Below are 17,157 nucleotides of genomic sequence, written 5' to 3' on the forward strand. Positions count from 1 at the left end.
AACTGGTGGTTCCAGCATTTAAGTACATGCACAGTCATGGCTGACCCTTTCTGATCAATTGCCAATCCATACAGGTTTGACTGATAAAAGAGCCAATTAGATTTAAGCAAATTAAGGGACATCACCAATGTCAACCACTTATTAAACTGAATGCTGAATTCCATGCATACAAAACACTAATGCACCGAGTCCCATTAAGAGTTGAAATCGTAACCCCATTAGTAACTCCAGACCACTACAGGGTAAGGGTCAAAAGAAAGTTTCATATTTATGGATTAACATTCGGATTTAGTTTTTATTTTTTTTTAATATTTCCAAGAACTCTTGAACCTGCACTGCAATTTTAGTCAAGAGCTTAGATAAAATATATTCCTTATTTCTAAGATTATTTTATTTTTTTAAGCATTGAGTTTAAGCATGGCAAATCAACTTGATGAGAAATTAAGATACATTCAATCAGGTAACACTAAAGAATTGGTGCTTTATATTATGTGCAACACATTTTAAATAAAAAATGAAACAAAAGAAATGCATGTTGGAACAAAACTTGTATCATAATTGAAAAACAGTGATCTGCAATAAATTCAAAATGCTTTGTCCTCTATCACTCTCTCTCTTAAATAGTCTTCCATCAAGCTCTGTAAAATATCCCCCACAATGCACAATTTTGAAACAGCTTTGTTACCCTTGAAAAGAGAATGCTACATTTTAACACTCATTAAAAGTCCGTGATATTGTATATAATTAGACAGCTTTCACTCTTTTGATCAAACAAAACTTCTGTCGAAGTGAAATGTTGGCCACTGAAGTAAAAAATAAAATTCCTTCTGATTTTAGTAGGATCTAGATTTCATTTAATGATTTAGAAAATGTTTGTAAGTGAAGGCACTGAATATAGCCCAGTGTAAAATTACCGTGAGACTCATAATTTAGCATGCAATGGAACTGTACGGCATTCAAAGAGTCATTATAATAAACATCATAGTAAAGACACATTGTCCAAGACAAATACGTGTGTGTGCCTGTATGTGTGTACACATATAGCAAGAATATAGTGTGTGTGAGAGTATTTCTCTCATATGCACTGCTTCATTTATTATTCATTTCACTACAGATCACAGTCCAGTGGACAATAGTATGGAAGATTTCTTTAATAACTCTCACTGCTAATTTAATTCTACTTAAACACACATATCCTAGTGAATGCCACATGCTTTTCAGCATGATTTTATGTGTAAATCAGGATAATATGTTTTCAGATCATTAACTAAAAGGAAGCATGAACTAAAACCTATTTAATCAATGAGGTATTGCTTTTAAACTACCACAAGGTCATAAAAAAGATAATTTCAAAGCTATAAGTTTTCTAATTGTAATCAACAACAATCTAATGATGAAAGAAAGTGTATCTTAATGGCTGTCATAAAGTTGTGCACATCCTTGCCTATCTGTAAAGATCTTTTACCTTCTCATTTGGTAAAATTTTCACTACCAAATTTTGTTATTTCTACATGCAAAATTGATGCACAAGACTGGGATTAGAAGTATCAGTGTCTTACTGCTCAGTCTTAAATGAGTAGTAAAACTCAGAGATGGTTTTATTATTATGACAATGCATATTTGTGAATATTAGGTATAATTTGGCAATCACATTGGAAAAGTACAGAATGTGGGAATTTACCTTTTCCTTCTTGCTCAGTAAACTATCATGCAAATTATGCATTTTATTTATTCACTTTTCGGAAATCTTTCTGTTGGTTTGGCCCGAGAACCAATCCATCTGTTTGCAAGCAAACTCTTCCAAGTGTAACAGTATTTTTGATCTGTAAAGGTTTATGGGATTTGCCTTTCTTCTTCTATACTTTTTTTTAAAAAATGATATATATGTGACTCTACACAATACCCGCTTATCAGCTATACCTTCATCTCTCTCAAGATGAAGTTTTCTTGGGCTCTCACTGTGGAATTCAAAATTACCTTAAAATCATTGTTTCCACTGGCTTTTAGTAAAAAAAAAAAAGCTAATTCACTAGGATGGCCATGAAAAGAGAATGCAAAAGTAACACATACATCAGCTGTAAATTTAAACTTTAATTAAAAAAAAAGAAAAATAAATACGCACAGTCTTTAGGGAGTATTTGCTCAATTCTCTTATTTCAAATTTTTATGAAGATAAGATGCAAAGTCGTTTAGAGCCTCATTCACTGTAAATCAGCACACTGCAATTGACTTTCTTACAGCTACACCAGTTTGTGGATTCTGGCTCAATATATTACCAATGGTTTATATTATTACAATGAAACAAATTATGTAAGTCTAGTAAGCACTGTCCTTTGTCAGCACTTACAATTTTTATTCTAAAACAGATTACAAAATGCAGGTGGCTCTCTCGATATTCTTAGACTAGATTAGCTGTCCATGATAGAATACACCACCATTGACATACAAAAAAATGAAGTATATAATGCACTTCTCACATAATATCTTATCTATACAACTACCTGTTTTCATCCCCTAGGTCTTAAATGGAGCAATGTGACAAATTAGAAGCTGAAAAGAACAATTTTGTTAGTAAGAACTACTAATGCAAACATATTCTTCTGAACTTCCAGTCCTCAGTTGCAATAATAAATAACATTTTGTTCAACAGAGTACTTGTGTAATTGTTACATGCACAGAAAAAGCACTTTTTCATACTTACCTCCTGGAGGCATGACTATTGTTATAGCATCACTTATCAAGCTGCCCTGGCTGTTGGAAGCATTCACTTGTACTGTGTAGTTAGAAAACGGAATCAGTCCTTTAATGGGTACCCATACATTGGATTCGTTGCTGCTGCATAACATCCGAGTACCATTTACAATAGAATAACCAGCATTAGCTGTTGTAAAAAAAAAAAAAAAAAAGGAGGGAGGGGGCAGAAAAGCAAATGTTAGACCTTGCATCTGTCTTTATGAACCAAGTCTTATTTCCACCCAAATGAAAAGTTGCCATTGGTATCAATAACACCAAAAAATGGACTATTTGGGAAAAAAACAGTATTCACCATTTTCTCTTCCTTTTGCCGACAGTTTGTAGTACTTGTAAAATTTGAAAAACAAATGAACTAACCATGCAGTTGCAAAGCTGACTGCTATATACTACCAACAGAAGCCAGTTTTCAGAAATTACTCATATTCTAGAACAGTTATGTGATAACTGCAAATTCAAAATCTTAAGGTTCTTTTAAGGTTTCTTATGCCTATGAAAAAACAGTAAAATTTCTTGAATTCACTAGAAAAACACTTACCTTGGGAGTTTATAAGCTAACTCCATTACATACATAAGAATTTGTCATATGCAGTAGGAAACATGTTTTCCAGCATGTCCTGCAGTCCTCTCAAAGATAAAACAAGGATTTGAAGTACTCGGTTTATCAGCTGAAATCAACAGAGGACACCACAGCAACCTGCATGTCCTTTACTACCCTTTTAAGATCTCAAAATTAAGACAATATTCTACCCTACAAAAATATCAAAATAAACCTTTTCAAAATACTTGATGAGTAAGACTGGAAAAATAACAAAATTGTATGTCAAGTAACAAATTTTGACTTAATGAACATTTCAGTCACGTATCTGACAGCAAAGCTGAGCTCATTTAAAGATTATCCAATATTTTGAATGTATAAAGTGCTATATAAATGATTAATATTATTAGTACTATCCATCATTCCATGGAGAGCTCTCACATTGAAGTCGATGGAAATTCTGCATTAGAAACAACAGCAGAGTCACACTAGTCTGAGACCACAGGTATGAGAATGGGATTAAACATATAACTATTAAAAATATCTTAAATTAATTAAGGTATTGTCACAGGCAGAAGATTGAATATTCACATCTGAGTCCTCTACAAAATCTAAATAAGACAGAATTAAAAAACCCTAGAAATCCTCTTTCAATTATTTTAAGTGAAACTCATTGAGTTTACTCATTTTTATACAAGTTTCAAATGAACAGTTAAAAATGAAATGTTATTAAACCTGAAACAGTTTTTAAAATATTCCATATTTCTATGATGTGCACTAACGTATGTATGCCATACATTTCAGCCATGCTCACGTTATGTTTTACCACGAGTGAGTAATCTGGACTTTCTTTTAATTTTAAGATTCCTATAAACAATCTGTGATTCATTTATGGTACAAGTCCAAGCCATTCCATTATTCTGATGCACAAAGGATGTTTTCAGTTATTCTGCTGGTAACATATGGCAAACTTACTTGCTGAGGTTTTGGGGAAAGGGAGTTTTATAAAACTCTTTTTATAGATCTGCCTTGTAATCTAGTTCCTTATTACTCAAATTCTACCTGGATTACACCATGCCATAGCACCAGACTGCCTGAACAGACTACAGTACTGTGAATGTAGAAGTTCATGAAACCTATGGATTTATTTTGGATTTCACTGAATACTACATTAGCCTGAGAGACCCTGTTTTATAAACAGCAATAGAGGCAAAGCTTCTTATCATGCAAGAACAACCACCACGTTTTACACATTCCACATACAGACACATCAATTCTGCAGAAGCAAAGTTATTTTGTCTGAGATTACTCTTATGTATCCAGACTACTCAGCCAGCACTAGAAAAATGCATCTGCATTACTTGATCTCAGCTCTTAAATTGTATATCAAACCCTCCTCCTGCATCTTTGTGAAACCGTCCTTGTGTGTGATTTGGGAGTAGATACAATCCAATAAAGGACATTTCTCCCATTATCTATCACAGTTTTTCTGTGCACCATCAGACAGTTTGCAACTTACTATTTGTGACGCCCAGCCAACAGCATCAGGCTGTTATATGCATCTATTGTTTTATTAACAGCAATAAAGCCATTAGAAATGGTCAACTGACATATAGATTCCTAGTCCTACTGATGTGAAAAACATAAGGGCTAACCTGGCTGTGAAAAGAGATGTATTTTTAAAATGTTTTACCTACAGTGTATAAGAAAGTTTAAAAATCCGGTATTGCCAGATCAAGGCACATAGGATGAAGTCAAATCTCAAGCACAAAAGTAGGCTCCCTAACAGCAATTTATGTGACCAATTAATGAAAAAATCCAACCTTTTCTATCTACAGTACAGTTTTAACATGTTAATATTTTTATTTTCATCCACTTGGGCCCAGAATGAAAGCATGTACTTGCTCTGCTGATATTTTTATTCCACTATTAATCTTTCTTCCAATAGCTAACTATACTATATTTTTTAAAATACAGTTTTGAGTAACAGAAAAGGAATTAAAAGGATAACACTCTATTCCACGTTGCCTGGATAACAACATTAATATACAGTAATTATACAATTAGTTGTAACATTAAATTCTAGTTATAGCAGAGTGATTACTCGGCAATTATAAGAAGTATATAATTACTCAATAATTAGGAGAAGTATGTAATTACATAACCATTTTATTCAGCTCAAAAATGAACTTGCAAATTTACAATGAGTTAGACAACACAGCAGTTTGAAATTTTTCATTGCTTCTAATAAAAAGCTGAGGAGCACATGCAAGTTTCCTAACCTGAATTTTTACAGACAAAAGGTGTTTAAACCCGGTTGCCAGCCAAGAAACTTACTGCTACTGGCAAGTAAAATATCAGAACAACATTCTTAAAATGCAGGTCTTGCTGGGGATGATTTGCAATATGCAGCTTTGCCACTTCTCACTGCTTAAACTTTGCTTTCAGTGGGCTGGAAAATGCAGACGCATAGGTTCAGCCTGACAGAAGGTGATATAGCGATAACCCTGTCATATCGCTCCATGCCATTCCTGCCTAGACTGCTCCAGTGTGGGCCCTATTTGTGAGTATAAGTGGATAAGGCCTCTCTTTTTTCCATTTTTTATGTGTGTTTTTCTCTCCATCCTGCTTACAGGTCCTACTGCAGCCTACCAGCAACTCTGGCACAGACCTAAACAGTAGGTGCCTCAGACACCGGTAAAGTCTCAAGAGATGATTGTTTTACTTCAGACAAGTGGTTTCTACTAGAACACCTCCTCATTCCTGCCTCATAACTCCTGCCATGAAGAGTCACCAGTGCTCAAACAAGCAAGATTCCCTCAAGACACAGCTAACATTATCACCCTAACTAAGGAGGCAGAAAAACTTCTAGAACTGGCTCACCATTGTCCTTCAACACTTAGATACACAAGCACTCTTACCAAAAGATGAATTCAGACGGAAAAGTCTCGGAGCCACCATCTCCTATAACCTCTCAAAAAAGGCTCAATCCTTTGTACACATGAAAGGCTTCCCATGCTCCTTAACCTTTCCATATGTTTGCATCATGATGGTTTTATTCTTTTACTTGCCTCATAAAGCTCTCCATATTTCCCCTAGTATTTCTGAGGGACTACTTTGGCTAAGTCTGGTATTTAAGAAAAAGTTGTGCTGTTCCAAGTTTATACCAGACCAAAGTATCTCAGTTTCTCAGGAAAACATTATCCAAAGAAATTAGGCCTAAAGAATATCCATATACATACTTTATGTATACTTGAAACAAAGTCAAGTAATAAAACATGCTTAAATTATAAAGATATAAATACATATTCCATGCAAAATTACTGTTTAAGAGCGTTAAGCTTCACACAGCAGTCTAGCTGGTGAGTATTAGTGTTTGAAGGTTCACTGTGTTTTCGGGTGGACACTTTAAGAGGGATTCCAAGCAGACGTGCATTCCTGTTACTGAGTACTCCTGTAAATAGGCGAATAAAGCTCCTGTGGGTCGGTGGTGCGTAAATTACTGCTGTCCTGGGTCCGTCATCCTGTGGGGTTCACTAGATTGAAATAACATAAATGGGTATCCTTTTCCATTCTTGTTATAATCATTGTCACAAGAATTTTAATGCCTCATATATTCCATAATTTTTTTCTGTGTGCTGTACTGCTCTGACCTTTTCAATATTCTGTAATTTGACTGGCTGGCCATTTCAAGTTCTCTCCTTTTTACAGCCTTATTAACTTGTGGGGAAGAGGTGAAATGGACAGCCAATCAGAATACAGAATATTGCAAAGGTCACAGTAGTACAGTATAGTATCAGCAGACACAGAATACTGTATATTAGTCATTAGCGTTCTGATATCTTATTCATGTGACAAAGGTTGTAAGGAGCGCAGGAAATGGTACAACATGAAACCATTCTCATGACAAAGACTGCAATGGAAAAAAGAAATCATGCAAACTAAATGCATTCATCTCACATTTAAAACCTGCTTTTTTCCCCCAGATTTTGCCACATTTAAAAGTACTCTTCTCATCTGATCAAAAATTAACATTTTTAAGGAAAAAGGTAATAAATTGAGATGTTTCTTTTCTATGTATTGAACAGTAAAAACTCTTGTTTCATATGCATGGGTAGTCTTTTCCAAATTACTAAATGCTTTTATTACTACCATTGCATTTGTGATTATTAAAGTAATAAGTTTAAACATAACCAGTCTAATGTGTCAGAATCACAAACACACTGACAGAACTATGATGCTGAGGTCAGGAGCACAGCAAAGAGGCTATGGGAGTGAAAAATAGCACTGGGTGCTCACATGCTTTTCTTTCTCTAATCATCAACAGCTAGCTGTCATTACACAGAAGATATTGGTTAAAAGTCACCTTCCTTACACTTTTTTGTTTGTATTCTTATAGGACTTCAAAAACTGAGCTGCCTTTGTAAAACAGAAGATTTCTACTTCTTCCTATTTGTGGTGCCCTAGAAACTGGCTGACTCCTCATGTTACACACAGATTTGTCTGAACTTAAGTGATATTACAGGACTATAATTTGTGAAATGCAGAGAGATTTCCACCTAAAAGATACTTAAGCCTGAAACACTTATCATCACAAATGTTTAACGAGCTAATATTTTCTTACAACATCACTACTTCAAGATAACATGAGACTTCCATCACAAAAGTACATTATATATTGTGCGCTGCTACCTGGCAAAAGTATTATTTGGGTGAGTTTAAGGCTTTGTGTCATGCTCTGAAATATTATTATCAGTCTATATACTGTTTCCATTACATACATACAGGCCCTGATAACCTCTTTTACATTAGAGAGAACATTGCTCCACAATATTCAAGCACATAGAAGCAGAACTATTACCACTGTAGAATGAATCATAGAATCACAGAATGGTTTGGGTTGGAAGGGATCTTAAAGATCATCTAGTTCCAACCCCCCTGCCATGGGCAGGGAAACCCTCCACTACACCAGGTTGCTCAAAGCCTCACCCAACCCGGCCTTGAGCACTTACAGGGATGGGGCATCTACAACTTCTCTGGGAAACCTGTTCCACTGCCTCACCACCCTCAGAGTGAAAAATTTCTTCCTTAGATCTAATCAAAATCTCCCCTCTTTCAGTTTAAAGCCATTGCCCCTTGTCCTGTCACTACATGCCCTTGTAAAAAGTCCCTCTCCAGCTTTCCTGTAGGCCCCCTTTAAGTACTGGAAGGCTGCAATAAGATCACCCCGGAGCCTTCTCTTCTCCAGGCTGAACAGCTCCAACTCTCTCAGCCTGTCTTCATAGCAGAGGTGCTCCAGCCCTTGGATGATCTTCATGGCCCTCCTCTGGACTCGTTCCAGCAGCTCCATGTCCTTTTTGTGTTGGGGACTCCAGAGCTGAATGCAGTATTCCAGGTGGGGTCTCACGAGAGTAGAGTAGAGGGGCAGAATCACCTCCCTCAACCTGCTGGCCACACTTCTTCTGATGCAGTCCAGGATACGATTTGCTTTCTGGGCTGTCAGTGCACATTGCCAGCTCATGTTGAGCTTCTCATCCACCATCGCTCCCAACTCTCTCAGCCTGTCTTCATAGCAGAGGTGCTCCAGCCCTTGCATCATCTTTGTGGCCCTCCTCTGGACCCGCTCCAGCAGCTCCATATCCTTTTTGTGTTGGGGGAAGAAGCAGAAGACTACTCAAAGAATAAAGGTAGCAAAAATCCAGGTCAAGGAACAGTTCATATGAGGATCTAAAGAATTATACAAAGATTACTTAGTTAACTAGCACAAAAATTTACTGTTAGTTTTATGCCTGCTTTTATGTGTGTGAGAATACAGAGGTTAAGCATTTTAGGCCACAGAAAAAGTAAATGTCAGAATAGCAAAACAAAAATGAAACAAGAAGTCACTTGTTCTCCCCTTTTCTTCATCCTGCCATTTGTCTCATTCTTGCTGAGCACCTGCCCTGGCTCCCTGGCACCAAGTTCTTATGGGGGAAATGCTGTGAATATGAATGCTTTCTCTTCAGTAAGCTAACTCTCTTTTCCAAAAAACTGTAATAGTAAACTGTTTTCCAAGTTGTCATCCCAATTGTTACACTGATTTTATGAAGCAGTTTCTGCGCTTTGACACCATACTTCTCTTTTCAACAAAGCTTTGGCCTTTTTTGTGTGTTTTGCAGTAGTCTTGTTTGTTTGTTTTTGTGTTTTTTTTCTTTCATGTTTGGTGGTGGTTTGTTTTTCAGATGAGTACATTGCTGATTTTGTGCCTCAATCTCCCAAAACACTATTTTTAACTCTGCTCCTGAGTTGACAGATGTATTGTTCCTAAGGACAGATCACAGTCTCAGTCCATCAAACTGAGTCCAAAACTTTAAGTCTCTCTTATCACAGGAAACTTTTATTCTCATGGGATACGGGGAGCTGCTGGATGAAGCAAGATGGGTAATTTAAAAGCACCGTGGCAAACTGGCAAACCCATGAATCCAAAATATTCATTTCCCAGTAAATAATGAACAGTTTCCATTATCTGCATTGAAAAACCTTAGCTTTTTCCTTGGTAATTAAAGACAACTTTAGTTTTAAGACCGAAAAATATAAAATATTTAAAGAGCAAGATGAAAGTCCTTACGGCCACATACAGCAGAAATCCGAAAGCTCGAAGACCCAGATGTACTTTCTAACTACTACTCCAGTCGTTTCTTTGACAGCTCAGTTTCCCTCACTTTAAAGCAGGCAAAGGCACCTTCTGCACCTTCTGTGACTTTTCACAGACTTAAATTTGATACAGCTATCTTCAGCTGTCTTGAGACATATGAAATGCACGTTAAACATTCTGTTTGTCACTCTGAGTTGGCCCCAGTACAGACTGGAGTCTGATGCTGGAAAGCAGCTTTTCTGCTTTAAAAAAGACATGGAGGCCCTGGTGGACAATAAGTTGAACATGAGCCAGCAATGAGTCCTTGCGACAAAGGTGGCCAACAGACTCCTGGGCTGCATTAGGAAGAGCATTGCCAGCACATGAAGGGAAGGGATCCCTCCTCTCTATTCTGCCCTGGTGAGACACATCTAGAGTGCTCATCCATTTCTGGGCTCCCCAGTACAAAACAGACATGGACTTACTGGAGTGGAGTCCTTGCAAAGATGATTAAGGGCTTGAAGCATCTGTCACACAAAGTGAGTTTGAGACAACTGAGGTGGTTTAGCCTCAAGAAGAGAAGGCCTGGACAGAGGAAAATCTTATCAATGTGTATAAATATCTGATATGAGGATGTAAAGAAGCCAGACACTTCTCAATATAGCAATAGAATAAGAGGCCATGATGGGCACATACAGAAATACAAAAAATCCTGTTTAAACCTAAGAAAAAACTTCTTTTTCTGTGAGGTTGGTCTAACACTGGAACAAGTTGCTCAGAGACGTTGTGGAGTCTCCATCCTTAGTTGCATTCAAAACCTAGCTGGACACTGTCCTGGGTAATGTGCTCCAACTGACCCTGCTTGAAGAAGCTGGGGTTGGACTAGATGATCTCTAGAGGTGCTTTCTGACCTCAGCTGTTCTATGATTCCATGAAAAATTTGTAGACTACTTCAAGAACCCTAAGGCAAAGCAGGGGTAATGATTATGATGAAAACATGTTCCGATCAGTAGAAATAAGTGATCATTAGTGTCACAAACATAAAGGAATGTGCATGTATATTCTTATTAATTCTACGGACTGAAACATGAATAAAGTCCACAGCTTGATGGGAAAGCTCATACAAGAAATTTAGCACTGACCCCATGGATAGTTAATGAATACAGATGAGATTAGGCTCCGTCACAATGGCAGACAGAGAAGAATGTTGGGGTGTGGTCTCATCTACCCTTTTAAGCTTCCAGTCAGTGTCCTGAGGCTTTCAACTGACAAAACTCTGTATTTGTAGATGAAACTGTCAGGAAGAAACTTTTTTAATTTGAATTACAGTTTTAGGTAATTCAGTTTTAGGTTTTCTCATTACTCTTTCATAAATATAGAAATGTGCGATGAGTCTTGCAATTGAGTCTGTGTCATTTAGACCTTCCAGTTATTCAGTATAGTGTTAAATCTCTGCTGTAAGTATATTTATCTGTACTGTAACTCACTTTGCTGCAACAGCACCAAGGGGCATCAGTCCTGGATCCCCTTACACACACACGTACACTGTACTTAGCGTTGTAAGGACACACTGTAAGAACTCAGTCCATGACCTAAAGAAATCGTAAAATAGAGTGAGGCCACCCAACTCTGGAAGGCATTCTATGAATAGAACTAACTTATGTGGATTTCACACAGGCTTCAAGTGTTCAGGTGCTCTTACCCCAACATGAACAGGAGAAAGTGTCTCAGCACAGTTTAGTACCCCAAGTGGCATAATATCACATTGTCTATAAATGACCAGAAAGTATCAAGTCGCAAAAATGTTTGCTGTACTTGTGACGTTAAGCTGATGATAGAGCATATAATTATTGATTTAACCCATTTTGTTTGAGGGGTTTTATAGACAAATGATCAAACTTTATAAAGTTTATTTCAGGAGAGATTATATACACTACAAAACTTCAGAAACAGTTAGCTCTAAAATCTTCAAGTTTGTTTTTCTGTGGTTAGAACATTCTTTCCCTAGCTGCAGCAGTACATAAATGGAGATTATCACAGTATCTGGTTTCTGAATCTATGCCCATAATTCATGGATGCCAATAAGAATTTTCCATTCTCCAGGGACACTATCAGAAGGAGACTAGCTAAACACACAGAGCAGAACTGGGAGTCTCAAATCCATAATCAAATATCTAGATTGATTGTGTCACTTGCACTTGTATTGATTTCAATTGGAGCAGCTGACCCAAGGGAATAATAAAAATGTGGGATAAAACTGATTTATGAGAACAAAATAAATCCTTTTGTGAGTGGTAATGAATTGGTACTATTTAACCCTTTCAATCACAAAAGGAGAACACTATTTATTTTTTCAGAATGCTGAGTTAGCTGAAAGAAGTCATATAAAAAATGTCAATACTGTCAAATGCCATTACACTTAGTTGTAATACTTTGGAAGGAATGAAGCTCTAAACTTGATCTAAGATTTTTATTTTACATAAGGCATTCTTTTGGTTTTTCCAGTCACTTTACATAAGGCATCATAAATGATGCACTTGCAGATGAAAGGACCACAGAATCACTTAGGTGAGTGTTTGTTGTAGTTACTTATAGAGTAGCTCCCTCTAGTCTATTTAGGGCAAAAACACATAGAGTAACATAAACCGCCATATCAACTGCACATGATCATCCCTATAAATGGATGACCTATTGTAGTATCTTGATCTTTCTGGCATAACACTAGAAAGTTATAGTCAAAAACAAATTTGATTCCCCTTATACAGTTGAAATAAAAACTTCATCAAAGCTTGTCAAACCTCAGTTTTCATCATGCTTTTTCTACCTGAGAAATAGATGGATTTTACATTAAGCTCTAAAGAGAAGCATATTTGTCTGAAACCAACACATATAAGTATCCAAATGTAACTTCGTCGTCTGTGAAAGCTCTAGTCAGATTATTTTTTGGAAGGTCATGTATTTACATCGCTGACACTAATAATTTTGTGTCCGATGTCATAATTTTTTTTTAAATTCAGGAGAGATATATATATATACACACCAGACATACCTAAGCCATACCTAAGCACTGTCGATGTAGCCTCAGCCTTCATGTGGGTTAAAAACTCTAAGAGACATTCATTAACTAAAAGACTGTTTCCCTTGGAGAACTGATCGGCAAATTCCCTTTTACTCAATACTGTTTACTAGCACCATCTCCAGAAGATTGCTATTATTCCCTAGACTATTCCAAGGAACCAGGCATGGTCTCAGAGACTGTTCTGCTGTTGCCAGTCACTAGGAATTTCAGTCTGTAAGAACTGATAATACGATCCTCACAGAAATGGGGTTCAGCCTTATGTATCTGCTTTATAGTTTGAAAGCCAATAAATTACTTATTACAATATAGAAACAGACCACTCTGCACGCGGACAAAAACATAACCATGTGAACAGAGAGATGCAGAAGATCAGTTAAAACACTATCTGCAGTCTGATGCTAGAGTGATCACCAAAGAAAAAGTTCAATGTAGAAGTTAGACTGCTTTCATTTTGCTTTCCTCTGAGACACCTATACCAAGGAATGGAAAAGAAAAGCATATCCATTGCTGATGGAAATCATTCTAGTAGATGGTGTATTGCAAAGCTGTTCAAAATCTACTGAAGCTTGACTAAGCATCACCCAATACTCATCCTAGAGTGCATGCAAAACTATGAGGTTTTTAGCCATGCAAATCAAACTTTAAATGGCACATTACTCAGTGCCAAAATACCCTTAAGTCCTGCTCTAGTGAATAGATTAAGATGACTATTTGAAAATGGATCGCGGATCCCCTTTTTTCATCCTCAAACATCTTTAGGGGTAGTTAGCTTTATTAGCAATGTTTGTAGCAAAAACTGAGATAGACAGAGGGAATGAGGGAGGAAGAGTCTCCTTAATGGCTGACTTGAAAAAGCCGCTAAGGGCTCCCACAAAAGCATCCTACTTTGGGAGTGGTGAAGGTGTCTCTCTAAAGCAGCAGGTGGTGATGATGAACATCTCAATCCTGTTGCCTACAGTGAGGTTGACAATTTTTGCCTTGCTGTCCCTCTGCCTCTATATACATTCCATTGGGAACTGCTCAAACTCCCTGTTGGTTGTTCCTGTTTAGGATGCTATTTGTGCTACACGGAGTACATTAACATGGTAAGGCACTAAGGTACCTTAGGCACCATGCAACATCATAGTACCACAACAAATGGAAATGGATTAAATATCTCTTTATATACTATGAAAGTAACTGGTAAATTACTAATATAATTAATATCACCATAATTTCCCAGATTCACAATCCTTTTGAAAACTTTACCCTTCTTTTAAGGTCAAGGATCTCTACTCTTCTTGGGCCAGCTTCTTAAAGAAAAGAATATTTTTTTTATTAGTAATGTCAAATTTAGTGTGCCTATTGTATTAAAATAATAATAACAATCAAGGATTACTACTAGGGAATTCAGGTTGCAGAACGTATGGGTTACTGTGCAATCCTAAATTACTGAAGTAAAGTTGGAATTACTTTTCCTGTCCTTAATAGATAATGGTCTGTCCCTGGCACAGGAACACATGATATTATAAATATCTTTGATAAGTTATTAAATGCAGGAAGAAAACACTCTTGATATTTACCTGCTATGGAAAAAATATTCATATTTCATTGGTACCAGCTTCTTAAATGTTCAGCTACATGAGAGGAAAGGCTTAATAACTACTCAACAATAGGAAAAAAATAGCAACTTTTTGAAGAAATAGCTTGTCCTGAAAACAAATCATATACTTTGATTACATATTATGAAATGACTATACTTCCAGTTTTGTAAAAGAATCTTTCTTGCAAATATTAAAGGACATCTGAACTTGTATCTATTGTCAGGTATTGCATATTCAGTTGCAGCAACTGTAAATGCAAATCTATACTTAGATATTTATATTTCAAAGTAATTATGCAAAGTAATTATGCAAACAAACATGTCTAAAAGAAATACACTACGAAATTGGCCTAACAAGCCTCTCAGAAATGTTTTAGTCAGTTTTGAAACATGCATAATTCTCAAAAATTTTTACGTTCCTAAATTGTCAGATCCAAATGTAAAACAATTCTGCATCTTGAAGATAATATCCCATAGAATTTTCTTTCTCCATTCTCAAGCCTTCAACACAAGACAGGCTAGGAACTTTAAGAGGCTTTAGCATTTCTCTCCCTACTTCTGCTGGCATCTGCAGGTGGCTTGTCTTCCCCCAGCTGATGCTGCTTTTATGCACTAGCATGATTCTTAATATTCCCTATCTAAATTCTGATTGGAGAGTGTGCTGAAAGCACTGTGCCCAATCGAGATTATAAGAAGAAGCTTCTAATAGAAGTCAAGTTAATAGAAGGTCTGTGTTTCATTTTATTTATATAAGCTAAACATTAAACTAAAAAAAATAGATGAACAAAATTCTAATGTATATATGTAAAAGTCGACTTGTTTACAGATGTACCTTGTTTTTTTCTTTTCCTTTTTACAAGAAAATGCTGTATTCTGCTGTCAGAATTCTCCAATTGGCTAAGAGAATGAGCAGGTTGTAAGGAAGCTTTCTGGTACAGTATCTACAAATAAACAGAGCTACCAGAAGAACGATTCTCCTTTCACAAAAATACCAGATGAACTACATTGCTGAAAAGTAAGAACCTTGAGTGATATGTCAACAACAGAAGTTACAACCAGTTTGATAAAAAAAAAGAACATACATTGATTTCTAAATTCATGAGCAACAAAGAATTGTGAGTATAACTGTGAAACTTTGTGTTGTGAAACTCCCTAAGGCCATACAGTTAATTAAGGATTCTCTTTATGTCAAACATACATTCAAATGCATCACAACATCCAACAGATTTGGATTTGTTTTGTGCTAACGCAGTCATCTGACAGAGGTAGGAAGATAAGAATTTCCTCCAACTCTCTCCTCTGGAAAAGAGGTAGTACCTGATTCTTCCTGCACTTGAACTTAATTTCAGACATCCAGATGCAATTAGAAATGACCCTGTATTTAATCTTAACCACTCTGAGGATAAATAGGGCTGAATGAGGAAAGTACTTGAGGGAAATGAGCCTGACCCTGTTTCTTTCCCTCTCAAATCCTCTGAGAATTGTAAGCATATCAGATAATAAGAAGAACTTTAGGTCTTCTTAATGAGCGAAAAGCTTTTTGTGATCTGGTAATATTAGTATTTCATGCCTTGGACTAGTCAATTACAAAACACATTCCTCTTTAAGGCTTCTTTCAAGGAGGCACTGGGATTAAATGACTTGAGGCAAAGCAACCTGTGTCTTTGCAGGAAAACATGCTGCCTGAGCATTGCAGAATTGGGACAGAGCCCTCAGTTTCTAAACTCATATTTACTCCCCATAAGCAGTTTGCTGGGAATAAATAATCTTCTCAGAAACATAACTGTATAGATCAGAATGGTGAATCTGTCTCAACAAAGCTCCTTCCTGTATTTTAACAAGTACTTTCAAAGAGAAAGATTGTCAGAAGAATGAACAGTTGAATCAGAAAATGAAGGTTGATACAGAAATTTCTTTTGCATACATGTTAAAGCATGGTCAAACTATGGAAAAATCCATTATCAATATCCTCCTCTATTGGCAGAAAATCCAAACTATATGCTGCGTATCTACATTTCACACTTGCAATTCCACAGTGACCTTTTCAATCAGTTTACGATAGTATTTCCTTCTCTTTCAGTTTGGCTATTGATAAATGTTGAAAAGGCACACACTATTTACCAAGGCCTTGCCATGCTATCTAAAAATCCAAAAATAAGTATCATTGGCAGTATCAGAGCTAAACAGCAATGAAAAACGAGGATATGCATTAAGAAACATTTATATTGGATTCAAAAGTCAGGAATGTAAAGATGTCTGTACAATTAGAACGTTCTCTCTTGTTTTCATGCATTACAATGTAGTCTTTACTGATGTATTGTTTTTTCTACTGTAAGAGGATAAATATTCCCCACCCCCCAAAAAAACCCACAGCAATTTCAAATGTTTTGCAAATTATTTAAGATGATCTCGCCCTATTAGAAAACTGTCTAGAATTAAATACAATTTACTATAACACGGAAATAACCCATAAGCTCCTTGGCTGTTCATTTTAATTCCTATGAGATATGCATATTGTTACAAACAGCTGGATGGAAAGTTATATATCTTAAACAAATACAATGAATGACAGATCCATTTGGTAGAAAAACAGA

At 36.3% G+C, this 17,157-nt stretch overlaps 1 protein-coding gene across 1 annotated transcript in view; it reads right to left on the reverse strand.

Moving 5' to 3' along the window:
• Nucleotides 1-17,157, reverse strand: part of USH2A (usherin) — a 397,560-nt gene that overhangs the window by 157,710 nt on the left and 222,693 nt on the right. Inside the window, exon 37 of the mRNA XM_086629442.1 lies at nucleotides 2,702-2,881. Coding sequence (XP_086485568.1) covers nucleotides 2,702-2,881 — 180 coding nt within the window. The remainder of the gene's footprint in view (nucleotides 1-2,701; nucleotides 2,882-17,157) is intronic.

Source organism: Tauraco erythrolophus, chromosome 2 (assembly GCF_009769465.1).
Source record: "Tauraco erythrolophus isolate bTauEry1 chromosome 2, bTauEry1.pri, whole genome shotgun sequence".
Classification (NCBI taxonomy): domain Eukaryota; kingdom Metazoa; phylum Chordata; class Aves; order Musophagiformes; family Musophagidae; genus Tauraco; species Tauraco erythrolophus.